The 20,379-nt window shown below is 41.3% G+C and overlaps 2 protein-coding genes across 3 annotated transcripts; one reads left to right on the top strand and one right to left on the bottom strand.

The window, feature by feature from the left end:
* Positions 1–217: 217 nt before the first annotated feature.
* Positions 218–13,444, top strand: rrbp1a (ribosome binding protein 1a). 2 transcript variants are annotated; one of them, XM_085368810.1, is made up of 27 exons: positions 218–420; positions 2,134–3,190; positions 4,472–4,626; positions 4,747–4,869; positions 5,400–5,552; positions 5,773–5,891; positions 6,098–6,251; positions 7,149–7,287; positions 7,426–7,607; positions 7,726–7,760; positions 7,849–7,924; positions 8,045–8,082; positions 8,175–8,256; positions 8,346–8,383; positions 8,526–8,604; positions 8,694–8,783; positions 8,890–8,967; positions 9,050–9,139; positions 9,223–9,315; positions 9,423–9,473; positions 9,558–9,638; positions 10,030–10,113; positions 10,347–10,424; positions 11,060–11,143; positions 11,244–11,342; positions 12,149–12,292; positions 12,380–13,444. In XM_085368810.1, the coding sequence occupies exons 2-27, from the start codon at positions 2,152–2,154 to the stop codon at positions 12,416–12,418; spliced, it is 3,423 nt and encodes a 1,140-aa protein (XP_085224936.1). In that variant the 5' UTR covers positions 218–420; positions 2,134–2,151; the 3' UTR covers positions 12,419–13,444. The 2 variants fall into 2 exon arrangements, with proteins under 2 accessions (XP_085224936.1, XP_085224935.1); XM_085368809.1 differs by having other exon boundaries at positions 8,343–8,383.
* Positions 13,445–15,030: 1,586 nt separating this feature from the next.
* cfl1l (cofilin 1 (non-muscle), like) lies at positions 15,031–16,795 on the bottom strand. Its single transcript, XM_085369424.1, has 4 exons — positions 16,765–16,795; positions 15,635–15,930; positions 15,314–15,390; positions 15,031–15,162 (listed from the first exon to the last, which is right to left on the bottom strand). Exons 1-4 carry the CDS (start codon positions 16,765–16,767, stop codon positions 15,053–15,055), a joined length of 486 nt encoding a protein of 161 aa, XP_085225550.1. The 5' UTR covers positions 16,768–16,795; the 3' UTR covers positions 15,031–15,052.
* Between the last annotated feature and the right edge of the window lie 3,584 nt (positions 16,796–20,379).

The following is a 20,379-nucleotide window of genomic DNA, read 5'->3' as shown; positions in this document are numbered from 1 at the left end:
GAGCGCAGTTAAAAGACATAGTAACAGGAAACTTACTTACTTACTCTCCGTTTCAAACAAATCGCTTTTGTTTGACTGAAAAACCATCTCACTGTACGAACTTTTTCCATGACCGCAGTAAACTACAACTCCCAGCAGCCTCATTTCCGTCTTGAGAACATTCCAGCCAATCAGAAACCTTGTGGATTTATGGTAGCTATCTGGGGCATGGGGCCAGCGCGTCTAGCCAGCTCAAAGTGCCACGACTTCACAGCAGACCGAGGATTCTCCAGCGGAGTCAGGAGGAGAGCACTGGAAAAAAAGACAAGTTAGCCAGATAGCTGGAAATATAGGTAGCTTTGCTCAAAAGTCACTTCATCTATAACTCGACCTCAGTATATTCCCTTTGAAGCGAGCAGACGTAGCGTTATCAGCGCCGGGGTAAGCGTGGGATTCTTGGAATTTTTTTATTCATTGAACCATCTTTAGCTAGCTTGGAAAGCTGTTAACTGTTAGCCCCTAAGAAAACTACTGCCATAGAAACAGACCAGACGGAAGTTATTTAAAATGATTTTAGACCTTTTTCTCGCTAACTGTTTAGTCTGCATTTTTATTACAGCTTGTGTTGTCCATTTTTGTTGCGTAAGCGACGCTTATTGTGCAGGACGTTAGCCAATTTCATTGATTCATAGTGTTAGCTGCAGTGCTAGCTGGTAAGTATTGATTAAAACCATATAAAATTTTAAATAAATAAATAAATGAAATACTTGGAGCATTTGCACATCACTGTGCTTTAATGCGCGGCACGAGAAATAGGGTGCTCATAACGGTTTGTAAACTTTGAATAATCCCTTTCACTTGTGGTTTTGGGATAATTTTAGGATTAGCTTGAATAAACTATCTTTGAAGTTATTGAAGTCGATGTGTGTGTATTAGATTATGGGGAACAAGTAAGCTGTTATTATATACATCTTTTTAAAACCTTCACGACTTATTCAATTTCACGCCTTTTATCTGAAGACAGTTTAAATATCTTCAGTACACCCTCTATGAGAACCACTATAGCCATGAATTAAAGTCAGATATCTTAGGCTCTGTCTGAGGGATGTGTTTTTCGTAACAAAGGTGCACTTCTATATAACAGTTGGGGTCGAGTTGGCTTTCTTTCAGACCTCTTCTTCAGTTCAGCCTGAGTAAAGATGCGCTGGTGTGTGACATCACAGATAGGAGGCAGGGCCGTACCTTCCCCTTTGAGTCTAGCTTATAGACCCTGCAATGAACAGGGACTCTGGACTCTTATTCTGCACTTTTCCTTTCCGTGTCACGTTGCTTTGTTTTAAAACAATAAACCTCTACATGTGTTGGCTTCTTGTGTTTATGCATTTTCTGTTAAGATAACATATCTGTTCCAGATATAAATGATAATTCTGCTAGAATAAATCAAGGTGTTTTAGTGACCCGCAAAAAACAGTCAGCCAACATTTCACCCTGCAGGTGAAATGTTCTGGTCTGTGAGAAGAACTTTTAAGAGCCTTGAAGAAAAAGCTGAATACTCTTGAAGGCATTTACTTTAACCACAAGTCAGCTTATGGAAATCTCTGCATTTTCTGTGTGTATTACATTGGTTTGTAACCATTTTTGATATGATCGATCAATTTTTTGAGCATCTGTTTCAAAAAAGTTTTTGATTTTGCTTCAGAAGATATCGTGCCCAAAAGTATGGACCTGTTCTGTTATAAAAATGCAGTAATCAAAATGATAATTCTAATGTTAAAAAAGTGAATGGCTTTAAATGACACTTTGTCTGAGGTTATCGCTCTTGCATTCAGTGTTAAACTGACTGTATGAGATGCAAATAAATGTGAGAAAAACGCATTCAACCCGAAAGTAAGCAACTATTTGGTTTCAGAGTTCAAGATTTATTGTTCTGCTTTCTGTGGCCACAAGTTATTGGACTTGACAGTGACACCTTGAGGCCGTTTGATGTAAAAGCTAGGATTGTTTCTCCTAAGAGCATTAATGGTAATTCTGTCTGATCAGTTGCTTTGCTAAAGCAGCTAATGTTACTTACATTTTTTTCTTTGGTAATATTACAATTTTGTCTGAGTATGAATGACAAAGTGAATCCCCCCCCCTTTTATTTTTATTTTCCAGGTTTACTAAAATTTAGCCATGGATATCTATGACCCCCAGACCCTTGGGATTATGGTTTTTGGTGGATTCATGGTGATCTCTGCTGTTGGGATTGCCCTCGTCTCCACCTTCTCCATGAAGGAGACCTCTTATGAGGAGGCCCTGGCTAAACAGCGCAGAGAACTGGGTAAGACACAGTCTGTTCGCACTGAGAAAAAGAAAAAGGACAAAGTGTCTGAGAAGAAGAACCGTGGAAAGAAGAAAGATGAAAAGCCCAATGGGAAGATCCCAGAGCAGGAGAAAGCTGAAGACGTTTCTGAAGGCGATGCCGACACTGACGCTGACATAGTCAGTGAGGGTGTAACTGCGCCAACTGTAGCTCCTTCTGTTTCTGTGCCTGTCTCCACTTTTGAAGTTGCAGCAGAGATGCAGCCCAAGTCTGCTGCTGAACCAAACCCAGCTCCTGAGCCCTCACCTGCACCTTCACCTAAAGAGAAGAAGAAGAAGCAGAAAGTGGCAAAGGTTGAGCCAGCTTCAACCCAGTCATCTGTAGTTGTGTCTGAACCGATCAAGTCCTCTGCAGCTTCTGCCGTAACCCAGGCTCCAGTCTCTGCCCCAACGAAGGTAACTGCTCCATCCTCTGCACCTGCTTCAGCCAAGGCCGCTCCTCCACCTGCTTCAGCCAAGGCCGCTCCTCCACCTGCTTCAGCCAAGGCCGCTCCTCCACCTGCTTCAGCCAAGGCCGCTCCTCCACCTGCTTCAGCCAAGGCCGCTCCTCCACCTGCTTCAGCCAAGTCTGCTCCTGCTCCAACTTCTACAACAGCCAAGTCCTCTTCAACCAAATCTTCCACTTCTGCTGCTCCTGCATCAGCTAAGCCTGCCCCTGTCACATCCAAATCTGCTCCAGCACCAACCAAGTCTGTACCAGCTCCATCTAAAACTGCTCCGGTGCTGGAGGCTGTCACTAAAGATGTCCCAGTGATGGCTGTGCCCCCGGTGGGATCCCAGCAGGCTCCCTCTGTTGCAGCAAAAGCACAAGAACCCAAGAAAAAGGCATCAAAGAAGAAGACTGAGCCTGGTAAGCATTTATATTTTAGAGATCTCTGATTACTGTGTACTAGATGTTGCAAAATGTAGTATTATTAATCTTATTTTAATATTTATATAGTTTAATTTTAAAGTTATTAAAGAAAGAGGAATGGCTCCGAAACAGGCAGTCTACACACGGTAGATGACAATGCACATAGCTCTACAGAAACCGCAGCTTTAGTTTCAGATATGACCACAGTGCTGCACTGGCTGCTTTTTATTATGCTAATATGTCCCTTCATTTCCCTCACATATGTCTTTCTGGCATCTTTTACCTCTTCCAAAGAGATGTGAGGGAGAGATGAATGGGAATCCTTGGTTCCAGTGCTGGTGATTTTCTGTGTGTGCATACAGAATACTTTTTAGGATGCACGTGTTTCCTTGCTCTAAGCTCCTCTCGAAGCCTCCTCCCTGCTCTTTTTGAGGCACATTTAAGGGACTGGTCCATCTCCAGTGGTGGAGGAGGAATGAGTTCACATCAGTGTAAAACAGAAGATCTAATGTTGTACATGTTCCAAAATGAGAAGTACTCACTGTCTTTACTTCCTTGGTAACCCTTCATATGTTTTAGATATCGACATTTTTTTCTGGGAAGCTGGTTGTTTGCTCTTTGATTAACTCTACAAGCAGCTATTCTTTAATGTAAACAAGACATTGTTTGCTCAACGCAAAGGCCTGCTATTATGCTATGCAGCTATCTGCTGTTACTGTTACAGTTTCTATAATAGACCTTCTCATTTAAATCAATGGAAATGGCAGGAACTACATTAGCCATAACACTGGTTGTTGTAGTGAGAGTTTAATGTTTAAGAGTTGGCTTGCATACACATACTTACAATCTAAGTCAGGAATAACTTGTCAGTACTGATGAACTTGAGCTGTGGACTTGTGGAAATAGTGCCAATGGCAGTGGTGGGTAACGTCTGGCACTCAGCTCTGGAGGACAGAGAGCACACCAGCTTGTCCAAACACTGTTGCTCTGTTTTGTTAACTTACAAAGCCTCTCAGTGCTGCTGACAATGAGAAGAGAGGTGGGGTCGGCTTTCTCACTTGCCTGAGGCTTGTCTCCGCCTGGTGCCACAATGCCCCATTATTTTGCCATCTGAAAATGCCCAGGGCCCCAGACCCAAAGGACATGTTGTAGCATTGTCCTTTTCCTAAGGCGGTGTGAGAGAATTCAGTCACCTTTGTCTAGACCACCTTATTTTAGATATTAATTAATTCTGAGTTTATTTAATTCTTCTGCATTATTCTGTGTTTGCCTTTGCAGTTGCAGCAGTGGATTCTGCCGATGCTCCGCTGTACCTGCCTTATAAGGCCCTGGTATCAACCATCAGCAGCATGGTGTTCAGTGAGGGAGAGGCACACAGGCTCATCGAGATTCTGTCTGAGAAAGTTGGCATCATCCAGGACACCTGGCACAAGGTATGGAACAGCAGAGTCAGTGAAGGAAAAGCCTCACAAAAGAACATAGTTCACTGAATACATTTGAGAGTTGAAGAAAGATTCATTCTTTTGCATCTCTCTGTGTGTTTGTGTGTTTAGGCCACTCAGAAAGGAGACCCAGTGGCCATGCTGAAGAAGCAGCTGGACGAGCGAGAGAAACAGCTGGCAGCAGAGCAAGAGGATGCTTCTGCAGTAAAGAATCGTCTTCGAGAGCTCACCAAGGTCAGACATAGAAGAGTCTCAAAAACAGCAGGTCTGCCCAGTGAGACTATTATTACTCATAATATGGACGAGAATCATAGCTGCATTTAAATCCTTATTATAACTAAGCCTGAAAGTGTGGTTTGGCATTGTGGCAGCAGATAAAGAAACTAAATTAAAAGGACTAATATCCTGTTGCCATGACTGTGCACTGACAGCTGCACTAGTCTTCTTTTGTCCTGAGGGTGGCACTATTGGGAAGCTAACTTTATCAGGTTACAATAGAGAAAAAAATCTTTAAGATGCAGGGGCAGTAGTTTCACTTTGATTTGGTAGCCACTGCTCTGTTTTACACCGTATTATGATATATTTTTTAAAAACCTGATTGGTAGGTGCTAAGTGAGAGGTAAAGCCAATAATATGTTCCAAAATTTATAATCCTCTCCTCTCTCGTGAGATTGATGGACAGTTGGTGAGATTTCATTCTTAAGTGACTTGTTGTAACACAATGAACGTGAATCCTTTCTCTGATTGTGCCGTCCATTTATCAGGAGTTGTCTGCTGAGAAGGCCAAGGTGGCCAGCGTAGAGACGAGGCTGAGTTCTCAGCTGAGTAAGAGAGAGCAAGAAATGGTTGCTCTGCAGGCTCGCATGCAGGCCAGCTACCAGGACCACGTAGCCCAAACGCAGAGACTCAATGCAAAGGTCAGTTTAATACACATTACATTGAATTTAAAAATCAAACAGGTATATTTGTGTTTGCGTTGTATTATTTTATGGTTCTCTGAGTAATCTGACTCCTGTTAGAAAGGAAGATTTAGTTTACTCTTGAAACACATTAAACATTACTCTTGTGAAAGAGCAGTAGCACCAGGCTTAATGGTTTCTTTAGCAACATTAAAAAAAATCTTAAAAATGACTGCAGATCCTAAGCCTTCAGGACCAGCTGGAAAAAGGCCCCAATGCCCAACTTGCTCGCCTACAGCAGGAGAACTCCATCCTGCGTGATGCGCTCAACCAGGCTACGAGTCAAGCCGAGAGCAAGTGAGTTTTTACCAAACGCTGACACGGTAACTGACTAGTATGGGGCATTAAGAGATTTTTACCTCTTTATAAATACATTAAGTTTTAACTTCAGTACAGTGTGTACTGATTCAGATTCTTTTTATAACAGGTCTGAAGGTTGACTCAGGCTTGAAAGGCATGTGTCTTTACTCTTGAGCTGATGTCTGTCTCCCCTCTGCCCTCAGACAAAATGCAGAGCTGGCCAAGCTGCGACAGGAATGTGCAAAGTTAACCAAGGAACTCGGAGAGAAGACGGAGAGTGTGCTTGCAGATGAGAACATAAGGAAAGGGCTGGAGGCCAAGGTCTCTGCTGCTGAGAAGGAGCTCTCACAGTTTCAGGTTGGCTGCATTATCTTTATTATCACTACATAAGACCTGATTTTTTTTTTTTTTTCCCTGTCTGTTTTGCTATGGGACCACATTTATTCTAGCTTTTTTTATATAATCTTGTTTCTGCAGCGAGTTGGTGTCTGAGCATCTACAAAATGCAAGCCTAGGCCTTTCCCCACCAATCTCTAGACTCTCTAATGTTAAGGGACGTCTAATTGCCTTGTAATCATAGAGCCTAGGGCCGAGAATGGAATGCAGCTGTAACAATGACGGGGGCTGTAGGTGCCAGCTGGAATGCGTTCATGTCCGAGCATCGCTCCTCCCCAGCCTGTTGTAATCGGCCATAAAAACGTGACACCATTTCCAGTTTTCAGGCAGGAAGTACAACAGTGTGTTTTGGTCTGTTAATTTCCTTGTTTTATGCACTATCAGCCCACACAGTCCCACTCATGGAATGCTGCTGCTCTGAGCTATTACTGGTAATGTGGAACAAGTGAGTCAGCACTTCTCACAAGTCAAGTGTGCCTTTTGTTTAATCATTTACTTACTGCCCTCCCAGCAGTCTAAAGTCTTTGTACATATTATGCAACAAATCACGCTCACATGATGAAAGAGTTATATTTTTTTGGACTGTGACTATCAACAACATGGAGACAAAGGAAATTCTGTCATTTCCAAATCAAATCTCCTCCTGTGATGCTCGTAGAAAGAACTGCTTAGCTTAGAAATAAGATGTCTGTTTAATGTAACTGTTAATATTTTTTCTTTTTGTGACATTTTCTGTTGGCTCTTTCTTTTTGTGGAACTTTTAAGGATGCATATGACTCAATGCTGTCAGTTACAAGAAAAGTTTTAGTGATACTTTGCTGCCCTCTGCTGTTTGTAACAACTTAATTTCTTCTTCAGACCAGCCACGCAGAGAAAGAACAGGCATTGCAGAGGAAATTGGAGGAGGTGTGTGAGGAACTCAGAACAACACAGAGTAGAAATGGCAGCCTGCAGGCAACTTTGGACAAGGCCCAACAGGACAGTGGCACACTCTCAGGTCAGTGAGCAAAGGCTATCATATTTAAGTGTTGGCATTTTTTTATGTCAGTAGTTTAAATAGAAAAATTAATCTTAGACAAGTCTTAGTCAAAGTATTTAAAGCTAAAGATTAACTTGCAAGTTTTTATTTCTACAGAGTTTCAAGTACGTGTTAAGAAGTTGGAGGCTGAGCTCAAGGAGCGTTCTGCTCAGGTGGATGCCTTCACTGTCCAGCTGGAGGAGACAAAGAAAGAGAAAAGACAGCTTGAACAGCAGGTGGCGTCAATCAACTCCCTGTTGGAGGCCAGTCAGAATAAAAAGGAGGAGGATAACAAACAGGTAAAAGTATTTTAAGTTTGACCTCTATGAAAGAGATGACTAATACGTAACCACACCTAAAATTGCTGACTAGTATGTAGTCACACCTAAAGATGTTTGTTATTTTTACATTTTCCAGGTGAACTCTGAAGATGTGGAACGTCTAAAGATCAGGTAGGTGTTTACTCTTCCTCTCTCATAAATCAATATCACATCCAATGCTGGTTTATTCACTTTCTAAATATCACGCCCTTATGTACAGCTTGCAAGAGAGAGAGAGCCAGTTAAATGTGCTTCACGAGGAACTGAAGCAACTGCAGATAAAGAAGGAAGCTGCTGTAAGCACTGCATGCATTTGACATTTAATTTGTTACCAAAAAGTATCACTTCTCAGTTTCTCAGGATAAATATAGATCGCAAAAAATGGGCTAATGGCAAATAATGTTCCCTTTCAATAGGAGAACACTATTGCTGAGCTTGAGCAAAGAAATAAGAGGTAAGGTGCTTTATAATTATCTTGGGCTAATAGAAAGTGCAGGTTGGTTTTGTTATGATTTATACCTCTGTGTAAATTGTGTAACCTTTTAGTGAAGATGCCAGTCAGGTCACAGCACTTCAGGATGAACTCAAAAACCTCAAAGAAGAAATGGTGACACTGAAGAACACACAAGTAAGCGTTCCTGTCGATGTGCATGATTCTGCTTTTAGAGCTGCCCAGAAAGAAAAAAATTGATTTGCATGTTGTTCCTGTTTCAGCAGTCAGATGGCTCTGCAGAGCTTGCACTACTACAGAACAGGTAATGCACTTAAATGTTGCTGTTCTGCCTTAACAGGCAAATCGTACACACAGGTTAATAAGTCTGCCACATGTAAAGATCAGCCTCGCATAAAATTAGGTCAGTTATTTACATCTGTTTTGTCTTTTGTTTGCTTTAATAGTTTGACTGAAAAGGATGCTCTGGTCACGTCATTACAAGATGAACTGAGGGTAGCAAAAGAGAAGGTTGCCACTCACGCGGTAAGTCTTTTCACCTGCTGGTGGCTTATCAGCGGAAACCAGTTTGCTGCCAGTCACCTTACTGATAATGTCGTTCACTGCTTAAACAGAACACTGCGGCAGAACTGGCAGCTTTTCAAAATGAAACCAAAGAAGCTCTCCAGACACTTTTCCCACAGATACCTGTAGAGACAGAGCAGGTAAGAAAGGGGGATTTCACTGGGAGAGTTGCTGAATGAGCTTTTTATTCCAAAACAGGTGATAATGTGCCTGTGACTCATTTATGCCTACTTTTTCTCCTCTTAGTTAAACTGGTTAAAAGTGTTTACACAGAACGCTCAGGGAGCTCTGAGCCAGGAGTCTCAGTCAAACACAGCACATTCAGTAAGCCACTTTACACTGTTTCCACATACTGGTTTAAAGTAACCTGGCAGAAGAGGTTGTGAATGTTTGTGGTTTGTTATAGGAGTTGCTTGAGAAACTGAAGGAGGGGGAGGAAAGCCATGGTTCCCTGCAGGCTGAATGTGAACAGTACAGGACAGTACTGGCTGAAACTGTACGTTTCTAAAATCCAGTGGTGAATTACGGATTACAAAGTTGATATGGTCCATCTATAGATCTCTCCATTTTCTCCTTTAGGAAGGAATGCTGAAACATCTTCAGAAGAGTGTGGAGGAGGAAGAGCTCGTATGGAAATCCAAGATGGCTAACTCAGAGGAACAGCTGAAAGAGGTGACTAATAATACCTACTAAAAATTTTATCTTTATCTTGACTTTAAAAACAATGTCACTTTCAGGGGTTTTCAAAACTAATTTACGGTATCTTGTTACATTGCCAGGCTTTGCAGAAAGTCAGTAAGCTGGAAGCAGAAAACCAAAGTATAGAACAGGTGAGGATTTCTCCACTCTATTTAAATCACCTCCTGGGGGTAAGTTGGCATGTTTTAAGTTGTCTTTTTTTTTTTTCTCTACAGTTGAAGGAGCAGATGATGCTTCTGGAAGCCCAGCTGGAAAAGCAGACAGACAGTCATCTAATCTCAGAGGAGATGGAGCAGGTACACAAGCAGCTAAGATCTTTAGCAGGCTTACTAGAATTGTATTATATTTATATTAAATGACAGAAACTTGTATATTACTGGCATAGTTTCACCTTTATTCTTGCATTCAGGCTATACACCTGGTTTCTTGACTAGTTAAAAAACAACTTCCATGCATTTATTAAAGTGCAAATGTAACACACTGATGTAGAAGTCTCAAAAACGTACAAAAGCTTCCTTTATCAAATATGATACACAAGAGTTAAGGGGTTAAGCTGGAGAATATCTAATAATAAATTTGCTGAGTTATCTGTTCATATTTAAAATGATGTGTTCATTTACATATTTTGTTCCACTTAAAACAACAACACTAACATTGGCTCCTGCCTGTGCTCTGCTCTGCGTTCAGCTGAAGCTGCAGCTGTCGGAGTGTCAGAGCCAGCTGGATTTGGCCCGGAAGGAGGCCAAGGCACACAAGGAGGAGCTCGCACAGGTGACTACACCGCCGTGACTCACTTCCCCATCGTCTAGCCAATAATATGTAAAGCATTCTTATGAAAGTGTACTTGAGTTGAGAGGAGGGAATTTTCGTTAAGGAATCCATGCGACTCATGACTTCACATGCAGAACCAGCTCAGTAAGCTGTCACTGACTTATGAGTGCCAAGCGAGAGATTCATGGATGGAGGTTACGTAAACAGTGACGAGCGGCGGCTTCCTTTTTCAGGTCAGAGAGCAGCTGAGCGAGATCACGCTGTGGGCCCAGCAAGAACAGAATGGCCCGGCTGAGGCTCAACCCACTCAGGTCAGGGTGCAAATGTCACCCTTCACTTCCTGTTAGAGAGTACTGGACAGTGACATGAACGGCTTAAATAAATCTCCTTTGTTTTTTGTTTTTTTTAACATTTCCTTCACAATTGGGTTTGGTTCCATTTAATAGGACATCGAATTAAATTTGCAAGGATCCAGATGTGTGTTGTCATGTGAATTAGAAACACATTTGGTCATTTCCTTCTCCTAAATGACGGATCTTCCATGAAAAACAAGTCCTGATGACTCCGATATAGTAGGGCTGTAATTCCGGTCCGTCCAGTACTCCTCCAGCAGGGCAGCTGTTTATGCTAACCACTGCTTGCACTAACAGAGTGAGCCTAACTCTTAACTGCTGCTGATTCTCCACTTGCATGCTCACCTCTGTTTTGTTTCCTGATATTTGTTTATATGTTTAAAAGCCCAGAAACCTCGTGTTTGATTTTAGTCTTTCACCTAGAAACAGCGAGAGAAAGTACTAACTCGGTCCACAGGTTGAGCAGCTTTTGATTTATGTATGTTGGTGTGTGCACAGTGCTGGCAATTTAACAAAAGAATGTTTGTTTACGCATCACTGTGCTGCTTATTAGTGTATGTGTGTATTTATAGTGTGCCTCTGTCTGCCGCCAGGTCCAGAACGAGTTGAGCCAGACGGCAGAGAAGCTGCACGGGGAGGCGACCCACAGGCAGCAGCTCTCAGAAGAGTATGAGAAGGTATCAGCTACAGTCTGTGCAGTATTTATGTTCTTCTTACACCTTTACGTTTCTCTTAAGTTCGCAGTGGATAACAGAGATGTGTGCTGTCAACTTTCAGGCCCAAAAAACTGTAGCAGAACTTCAGGCTCAACTGGATCTTTTAAAGGATTCCTCAGAGTCGCCACAATCCGACACTGAAGACGTAGCTCAGCTGAAGGTGCGCAATGGCTACAATAGCGTTTTGTTAGAAAATAGCAACCACTGTTTGTTTGTTTTGTTTAAATTAAACAAAAAGTGCGACCGTGGTTCAAGGCATTGGGAAGCTCATCCTGTAACCGGAAGATTGCCGGTTCGATCTCCAGCTCTGTCTGTCTTGGTCTACCGCCTACTGGTGATGGCGCGATATAGCAGCCTCGCTTCTGTCAGCCTGCCCCAGGGCAGCTGTGGCTACAACTGTAGCTTGCCTCCACCAGTGTGTGAATGTGAGAGTGAATGAATAGTGGAATCGTAAAGTGCTTTTATTATTATTATTATTATAAAAACTACTGATATGGTTGAAACTGTGCATAAACATACAGATATAGCGAGCATAGTGTGAGCATATTACATGAATAGGGTTGTAGTATTTCATAGGTGAGTGTGTGGCAGGGTTACAGTATAGGATGGATGAGTGCTGGTCTATTATAAATCTTTAACCCTGCAAAGTATGTCAGGATGACAGTGGCCCTGCTTCTAACAAAAGAAACTTGATTGTCATGCAGTCTACACACCAAACAGTGCAGAATGAAAATACATCACCTGGCTCAGAATAGTGCAGCAAAAGAGAGTATAAAGAGGTCATGAGTCAAGTCACTTGACTTGATATAGAACATGGAATGAATAAGCAAGAACAAGATGTGCAAATATGTATAATATATAATAAAAAAAGAATACATCTGTTTATAAAAACATGTAAAGCTCTTTCAAAGTGTTTTTTTTACCTTAGTTCATTGGTGTCATGTTTGCTCCTGGTTGTTTGAACAGGAGCGCTTGGCGAAGGAGAAGAAACTGTCCAAAGACCTGGGCCAGGCAGCCACTAAGCTCCAGCAGCTTCTTAAAGCTACTCGGGAGCAGCTGACCAAAGAGCGGGAGACGGTGAGAACACTACAGGAGCACCTGGAGAACAAGGTGAGTAAATGCACTCCCAGTGTGTACGCTCATAACCTTTTGTTCTTACATATCTTCATGCTACCATTTCTCATATTTCTTTTCAAGGGAGAATACGTGGAACTGAAGGAAGGAACGTCTGTGTGAGAGGAAGTTCACTGCAGACACTACAAAACTGCCAAATATGCCTTATAATTACCATAGTTATGCATTCCAAAAATTTCTTTTCTTGTACTGTAGTTGATTGCATTTATTGCAGCTGTAGGAATCAAGTATTTGATATTTTTAAAAACATTTCAAACTAAGATTAGAGGAGATAATCCTGCTGCAATCTTTATTAAAACCCACATTCCCTCAACAACTCTGGCTATGTCAGAAGTTATTTATCCCCCTGCCTTCTATTTCTGACATTCCCCCATAGTTCAGTGTTAAAAGGGAAACCGAATGTACGTCAAACGTGCATCAACCTGTGCAATTACTTTGTATGTCTTTTCTATGTGGTTGAATGATGGGAACATAATGTGGTTCATCAGTGCAGGGCCTGCTTTTCCTCTGTAGCTGGTTGCCATTAACACACATTGAATCTGAATTTGTATGAATGAATAAACTACAGTGTTGGCACTCTGTAATGGTGTTCAGTGCGTGTGTGTTGTTGCTGCAATGCAGTCAATGTTGGCAGGAAGCGAAGCATAATGGCACATTTTTAGTTCCGGTGTGATTAAAAACCACACATCTTCAGTCATGTGTCCTGCACAGTACATTTACCTTAAGGCATTCAATAGAGTTTTTATTTATGTTGCACCGATTCTCACAACAGTAGTCCCTGGCATTGCACTACTGTAAAGGACCTTATGGTTTTATAGAGGAAAACTCCAATTCTTTGTTTTTCCTCTAATTATCTTTAAGGAAAGATTGGTAAGAAAGAAGAATGTGATAAGTTTTGACATTTGGCTTAGGACCACTACACTCTAAATCATTGTGTCAGGCTTAAAAGCTGTTTGCCAAACCATTGCTATGTGGAGAAAGACTACTGCTATCTACCAGGAAGTCCTGTTAGACAGCAACATGCTCCGTGTACATTTGTCATACAACTGAATGCAGATGTGAAATCCAGCCATAGTGCTCAGACTAAAGACACCTTTAAGGGGGGAAAAAGGTGCCACTGTATTTTCTTAAAGCTTTAATTTCAATAAAACTGTTAGAATTCCCCCAAGAGTGTTTGGCTGTTTCCTTTATGACCACTTCAAGGACTTTACGGAGAGTAGAGTCTCTGAAAAAGAGACTAATTTCATTTTTAGTTCAAGTAAAGTGAGAAAGCTCAAAGTGCAACTTCTTTATAAATAAAAAAGAAAAATATAAATCTAAATGTAGTCAAAGCCTCACTAATTGCGCTTTCAATAAGAGATGTCAAAGTTCCGAGGACTGTTAAACTACTCAACTGCCGTAAATCACTTAGAGGGAGAAAAAAAAAAAGGCGTCGCTGCCGCGCGACTTTTTCTAAATCGCCGTGCGTCGTTAGTTCCCTGAAAGCAAAACAGCCAATCACGAACCGACCAGAGCGCCCCTCTTGTTCATCCAGTGTCGTATCAAACCCCGCCAAATTCTAGTGCGATGGTTTCTTTTAGCCCCAATACTCGAAGAGCCACCTGCCTGTGTTTCAGGTCCACTGTGGTGCATGCATTTTTTGGTAAGTAGACAGGGAGGGGGGCAGGCGGTGCTCCCACACGGCTTTAAAAACTGCTTCCTGTTTTCACAAATCAAGTGCCGGAACTGGGTTATATTTTGTAATCGAGATCCCCGAAAGTCTCATGACGTTCAGAAACATTCACATGTTTCTGTGGGAAATCTCGACAATTTAAAGTCGAAGACGACTCATTTTTGAATTACGAGGACGTGACATAATATGCAAGGAGCAGTTCTTAGGGATGTGATGCTACAACTAGTAATCAGCAAATAATATCGCTCGGTTTGCTATACATCCAGGCTCCAGCTCTCTTGATTATACATTTTAAGTTACTCCCACCTCTTAAAAGCACCCACTTTTCTACCTGTAATATTTATAAGTCATATCCTGAACACTGAAATATGATAGTTGATACCAAATCATAATTGCACCGGTAAATCAAAACAAGAGGCAAAGAAGATCACACAAACATTGCATTGAGTTTATTTGACAACACATCAACAGTGCAGCAATTCCAGTGATTTGTTTTTCCCTGTACTATAACTCTAGGTGTCCGTCAAAGAAACACCCCTAGGAATATTTCTGTCAAACTTAAATCCCAGCCATTTTGGCACTACAGTAGGTTGTTAATGTTGTTTTACAGCACACGTTTGCTTTCTTGTTGTGGAGAAATATTAAAAAAGGAAGACAAGTGGCATATACTGACAAATGCAGGGATTCATGAAGTTTGTATTTACACAGGGGGAAAAGGAGAAATTTCAAGGTACCAAGAGTCAAAAAAAAAAAAAAAAAAAAAATCCCCCCTACAAAACCAAAAATGAGTAAAATACCATCTGAACAAGGTTGATTTCACAGTCCGACTGTGTGCCCAGATCGTTTTGTGTCCCTGTGTTAACACTATTAAAATCCCATTCAGAGCCCAAGCCTCCCCCCTACTTTAAGCTTTGTCAACCATCTCCCAACCCCACCCCCAAAAATCACCTTTGACGTACCATTTCAAATCTGTTTAATTGACCTCATTTTGAAACAAGGAAACAAAGCAAAAAATATATATTTTTCATTCATTTATTTATTCCTTATTGCTTAATTCAGTGATCTCACACAGCGTGGCCCTCAAGCTTGACTACACCTTTTCCCATTCTTTCTGCAAAACTTTCCCTGGTTCCATAATCTGAAAGGTCATTCATCTCCAGCATGTGTTTGACTCCTGTTAGAAAAGATAAATAAAACAAAAAGGGAAAGACCAGCTTGTGTTAACAATATCATAGAATTTCAAAGTAAATACACGTAAATAAGAACGTGGCATGTTAAAACATTTTCTAAAAAATTAAAACAAAACACAAAAAACCAACACAAACCTGTTTGGATCTTCTTCAGGGAATCTTTGGAGCTAGCGTATTTCATTTTTTCTTTGATTGGTGCCGTATCAGGAGCCCTAATGAAGAGAAGCCATTATCCGTGTGTCCAAAACAGACTGCTTAAACATTTTTCCTATTCGTGCAAACGTCTCCTTGGAACGACAGACTCTCAAAAGCATCAGAATCCAGACATCATGCTTAGTTCTTTTATTACTTCCTGCAGATCAGTTGGGTGCAGGCAAAAAAATAAAATAAAATAAAAATAAAAATAAATAACATGTAAAAGTGGAGGGAACACTCAGCAGAAATTTGAGGACTTACCACATCACAGCGACCAGTTCTTCTTTTCTACTTGATTCCTTTGTTTCAAAGTGGCAGTCATACATCAAGTAGCGACAGACTTTAGAATCCAGGAGGCTGATGAAGAACTTGAAGACATCGTCCTTGTCTGCCAGGTCTTTCTGACGGTAGATTTTATCGACGACGATGGCGCCCTCGCTGTCATCGATTTTGAATATCACCAATCTTACGCGTTCATTCTGGTCAGCATCATTTTTCACTACTTTCATTTCATTGATGAGGTCCTTAACGGCGTCAGTGACTTTAACTCCAGATGCCTGGTAAAAAGACAAGATATTATAAAAAGGAAAAAACACCTCCCACACACACACACACACACACACACCTGCTCCTACTACAGACATGTAGATTTGTGACACGCCTCTCATTTAAACAATGGGATTTATAAAGTTAAGCATTGGGAGTAATTGTATTAAATACCAAGATGCAAAATGAGCACTTTAAAATAAATTGGGCTTTGGGTCGTACATCTGCAGATATTCTCAACTTCGACAGTTTGTTCCGAGAGAAAAAGCAGAAATGAAAGAAGAAGAAACAGGAAGCTCTTCAAAAAGAGTTCAGCTTTGGTGAGACGTGCTGTTCAGGCAATTAAAATGTGCAAACATTTAACCAACTTTCTTTAAGCAGCAATGTGCCAAAGGGTGTTGCTATTCTTTCCCCAGTTTAAGGCCTTGAATCTGTCACATTCCAGTCATTGTGGAACAAGTTAGCACAAGAAACACCGCCCCAAGGGATTCTCTCTCAACAAGTTTGAAGCACGAACAGAGCTTCCTCCATTTTGGAGGCAAAGCCACACCATGAATGAACAAACCTTCTGCACCAAGAGCAAGCCATCTTCTTATTTCCTTCCACTCCACAGTAATCACATGTAAGCCTTACACCGTTGCTCTACTGACAACCAATTTCACACAGTTTTCACTTTTTTCCTCCTTTTTCCCTCCAAATTTGGTTTTAAAAGGAGGCTTAAAGCTGTCATCACTTCTAAGGCTGCATTGTTTAGCAGAGCGCACAAATCACACAAGAGTGGCAGCTCAAGCAAAAAAAAAAAAAAAAAAAAAATCCTAGCATAATTCTTTGTGAGAGGTACTCACCATTTTGCTTCTGATGTGTGACGGAAACAGGCAGCAGAGAAAAATGGCAGCAGCAGTTAAAAAGCTGAGGGGTCATAAGGAAGGAGAGCAGGTTGACTCATAGAGGAGGAGCCCTGTTGAATTGAGCACACCTCCAGAAGGCGGCCCAGCCCTCCGTTCCCAGGTGTGACACAGTTTCATCTGCAACCTCAGCATTTGCATTTAATCACAATTATAATTTGAAGCTTAAATCACAAAAAAGGTGTGCGTGTGCTTAAGTGCCTCACACAACGTGAGTGTTTTTTGTTTTCTTTGTTACTTTTACTTCTATGCGCTTTAGTCTTGTTAAGCTTGATATCTTTTATCTTTCTCAGGTGAGGCTCCCAGGTGTTATAGACGGGAGCGGCACATGACGTCCATATATGGAGAACAACCGCGTCTACACTTTTTAAGCCATCTGCAGCTCAGATGGATTTCTATGGCCTTATATGGTAATAGGTAGGATGAGCAAAGAGATGTGTCAAAAGAACTTATTTAGCTACCTGTGGAAACCAGACTGTTTCTGCACAGTGAGCTGTGAGATACACAAATGACTGTTTCAGGCCAAAACCACACTTATATCTGCATGCATATTTGCAACTCGTGAGGGCCGGTTTAGAAGAGCATGTTTCTTAAAGGTTTTTTTTTGTGTGTGACTCGGTGATGACTCAGTTTTGTTTTTATAGCTCAGAAAAGTTGCACCGCTGCTCTTAAAGTCATAGCACCACAAGCCCTGTGTTTCTCTCTGTCGCATTGACCTACATGTAAAAGAAGTGTAATCATATGCACATGACATACAAGTGTAAAAGGAAGGAGGGGCCTGACTGGCCCCTACGAGGCCTGCGCCATGACTCTTTGAGCAAGTAATGTGCTAAAACGACAGGTCCAGGCTACAGGGTGTACTTCACTGAGTATCTCTCTACTTTTCTTTGCCCTACTGCCTTACATGCCCACTGCAATTCAGAGACAAATGTAATGTTCACATTTATTTTTTATTTTTTATACTTTTTTTTTTTTAGATTAGGATAAGTAGTATTCTTGATCTAGATAGGACAATTGATTCCAGGGGGAAGTTCAAGTACACAAGCTCCTCTCCAGAGCCAGGTATTTAAGATTAATTTAGATTACAATGAATAAATTCATCCCAGTAGTGTTTAATCACAAATAACAGGACAAAATCCAAATGAGATTCATGCAAATTTGAAAAGGCTTCCAGTCCTGTCAGAATAACTTTACTGAAAGTTTTTGTTTTTGTGTACTTTAAAATCATACCCGTGCCAGAAGAAAACTGAGTCTCCAATCAATACATTCAGTAACTCATGTAGTAAATCATACTTTCTCTGTCAGCATCTTATCGTGTCAGTAGATAACTTTTTCATTCTTTTCTTTTCTAATCCTTTTTAGATAAAGGGCACGGTGCTTTTGTCAGGCCTGTCCTTTTAATGGCACCTCAGACACTATTTTTAAATGCAGATACTCTGCTTCAGCAGCACAGTGGCCTCTCTTCCTCTCTGTGGATTCGTGGTTTACAGAGTCAAGAGTCCCGCCCCACATCCGGACTAACGTCTGTTCCAAAAAGCCAGGGTGTGCAATAAGTACAACGCCTAACATCAGAATTTGTGTCTCGAACAAGACTTATATTTATCCCACAGTTGGGAAGCTGTTTAGCAAAAGGTGTGATCGAACTGAGCACAGAAAACTCTTTCATCAGTGTTCCTGAGATTTTTCTTTTGGTTTTAATTTTTTTGCAAGGCCTGTCTGCCAGAGCTGAAGGCAGCCAGCAGCAGCCACTCTCAAAGTTTTAAAAGAGGAAATACAACCCTGAACCACACAGGGCAGGAAATGGCTGCTGCATAGCTCTCTGTGAGTTGAATATTTCATGCTGCTGCAAGCATATTTGGAGTTTTGCCACAACCCACGTCAGAACAGCCGGTAACCAAATCTGTGAGAACTGTGACATCTGCTGGTAAATCATGGGTACTAACATGGTTGACACTGCTGGGCTTTTCTGTTGTATGTATGGCATTTGTCAGTATCCTCTTCTTCTTTCGGCCGTTCCCTTTAGGGGTCACCACACTCGATCATCTGCCTGTTTTTCACTCTATCCTTAGCATTACATTTTATCACACCAACCTTCTGCATGTCCTCCTTCACTATATCTATGAATCTTCTCTGTGTTCTTCATCTTGTTCCTTCGGCCTGGCAGCTCCATCCTCAACCTCCACGGTCCAAATGTAGTCGAGTGGTTAAAATGTAATTTAATAATTGAGATATATAGGTTTTCTCTTGGGATGTTAGAGTGCCCGTAAACATTTTCTCTCATCATGTTCTTTTGAATCTGTTTTTGGTTTTTAAAAATGGTTTTAATTTGGGGTTTGTTAGGTACATTTACTTGATGTTACAAACCTCCGCCATGAGGTGGCAGAATTGCCAAGAACAGTAGTTTCTACGAGGGTTGGGTTTCAATAATCGATTTTCCAATTCAAATCGATTTTACAACCACCAAACAGCTAAAACAGCAAATCAGAGCAGGTAAACTGATTCCACACAAAGACGTGAACACAAAGCGCGGACCCAATGCATCAGAATCTGCGAGATGTCGGCTTTCTCTCCCAACGACACGGACAGAGTTCCTAGTAAATGTGCTTGGAATGTGTTGAGACTTTGTTGTGTCAATAAAAAAAGTTATAAAGCAACATTTTAATGAGATGGTTTATATGTTTGTAGTTGTTATTAGTGATCGGCACCTGCAGGTGCTAGAGACCGCCATGTCCTTACATGTGTAGAAAGACATAGTCTGCAATCTCCAGTGTGTCGCGTGATCGCGTGGTTTTGGTTTGGCATTAGTTTGATTATGTGTGTAGCCACAGGCATATTTTTTCATTGGATGTTTTGTGTTTTTTGTTTTCGTATCTTATCTGTATGCCATTAAATCACTTCAAGAACTCCTGCTATTGTGTCCTGTGTGGCAACTAGTTTCCCAGGCTACACACGCTATACTCTCCACGGCACATGTCCAAAACATCTCAGCCTTTCTCTCCAAACCGCTCAACTGAAGCTGTCCTTGAGATATACTCAGTTCCAGTCTTGTCCATCCTGATCGCTAGCTCTGCCACCTCTGGCTAGGCCTCTGGTCTTTTTGTCACTGCCACGGTCTCCAAACCATACTTGTAACCCAGAGATTTATTTTGTGTGCACTGACCTCGTAATTTGTGATTTTGCTCAAGTTTAATTCTAGCACCCATGGTTGTAACGGTGCTGAAAGTAAGCAAAAGTGTAACAGGTCCACTTTATATGAAAATCTATAAGTGTTATTATTTACAACATATTGAAGAACATATGATATATACAGTGACTATACAGCTCTAAAGCTGCAGTCGCAGTTGTCTGGGCCTTATTTGATGCATGTATGCAGGCCCACTGCACGGTGCGGTTTAGAATTACATTTCCAAATTTTTACATTTGTTTTTCAGGAGAGTTTGTTTTCATCTGGGTGGATTTGGTTTGATCTCTAAACAGTAATTCCACACTTGCATGGTCAAAAACCATTGTTCTTCTGACCTTGGTTTAAGTTTCTAGTCTATTCAAGTGTGCTGT

This window comes from Diplotaxodon limnothrissa, linkage group LG13 (genome assembly GCF_057381915.1).
Source record: "Diplotaxodon limnothrissa isolate DT_005_m linkage group LG13, D_limnothrissa_male_GT1.1, whole genome shotgun sequence".
Classification (NCBI taxonomy): Eukaryota; Metazoa; Chordata; class Actinopteri; order Cichliformes; family Cichlidae; genus Diplotaxodon; species Diplotaxodon limnothrissa.
Note: the sequence above shows the minus strand (reverse complement) of the source record. Positions and strands in the feature narration are given on the sequence as shown.

What these genes read in the sequence shown, in the direction of transcription:
- rrbp1a (XM_085368809.1), top strand. Translation starts at nt 2,152, where the DNA reads ATGGATATCTATGACCCCCAGACCCTTGGGATTATGGTTTTTGGTGGA. An exon ending in CTTGCACTACTACAGAACAG is followed by an intron (nt 8,384 to 8,525) that starts GTAATGCACTTA and finishes TTGCTTTAATAG; the next exon opens with TTTGACTGAAAAGGATGCTC. An exon ending in AGTCAAACACAGCACATTCA is followed by an intron (nt 8,968 to 9,049) that starts GTAAGCCACTTT and finishes GGTTTGTTATAG; the next exon opens with GAGTTGCTTGAGAAACTGAA.
- cfl1l (XM_085369424.1), bottom strand. An exon ending in GAACTGGTCGCTGTGATGTG is followed by an intron (nt 15,391 to 15,634) that starts GTAAGTCCTCAA and finishes TCTCTTCATTAG; the next exon opens with GGCTCCTGATACGGCACCAA. An exon ending in CCTGAAGAAGATCCAAACAG is followed by an intron (nt 15,163 to 15,313) that starts GTTTGTGTTGGT and finishes CTTTTCTAACAG; the next exon opens with GAGTCAAACACATGCTGGAG.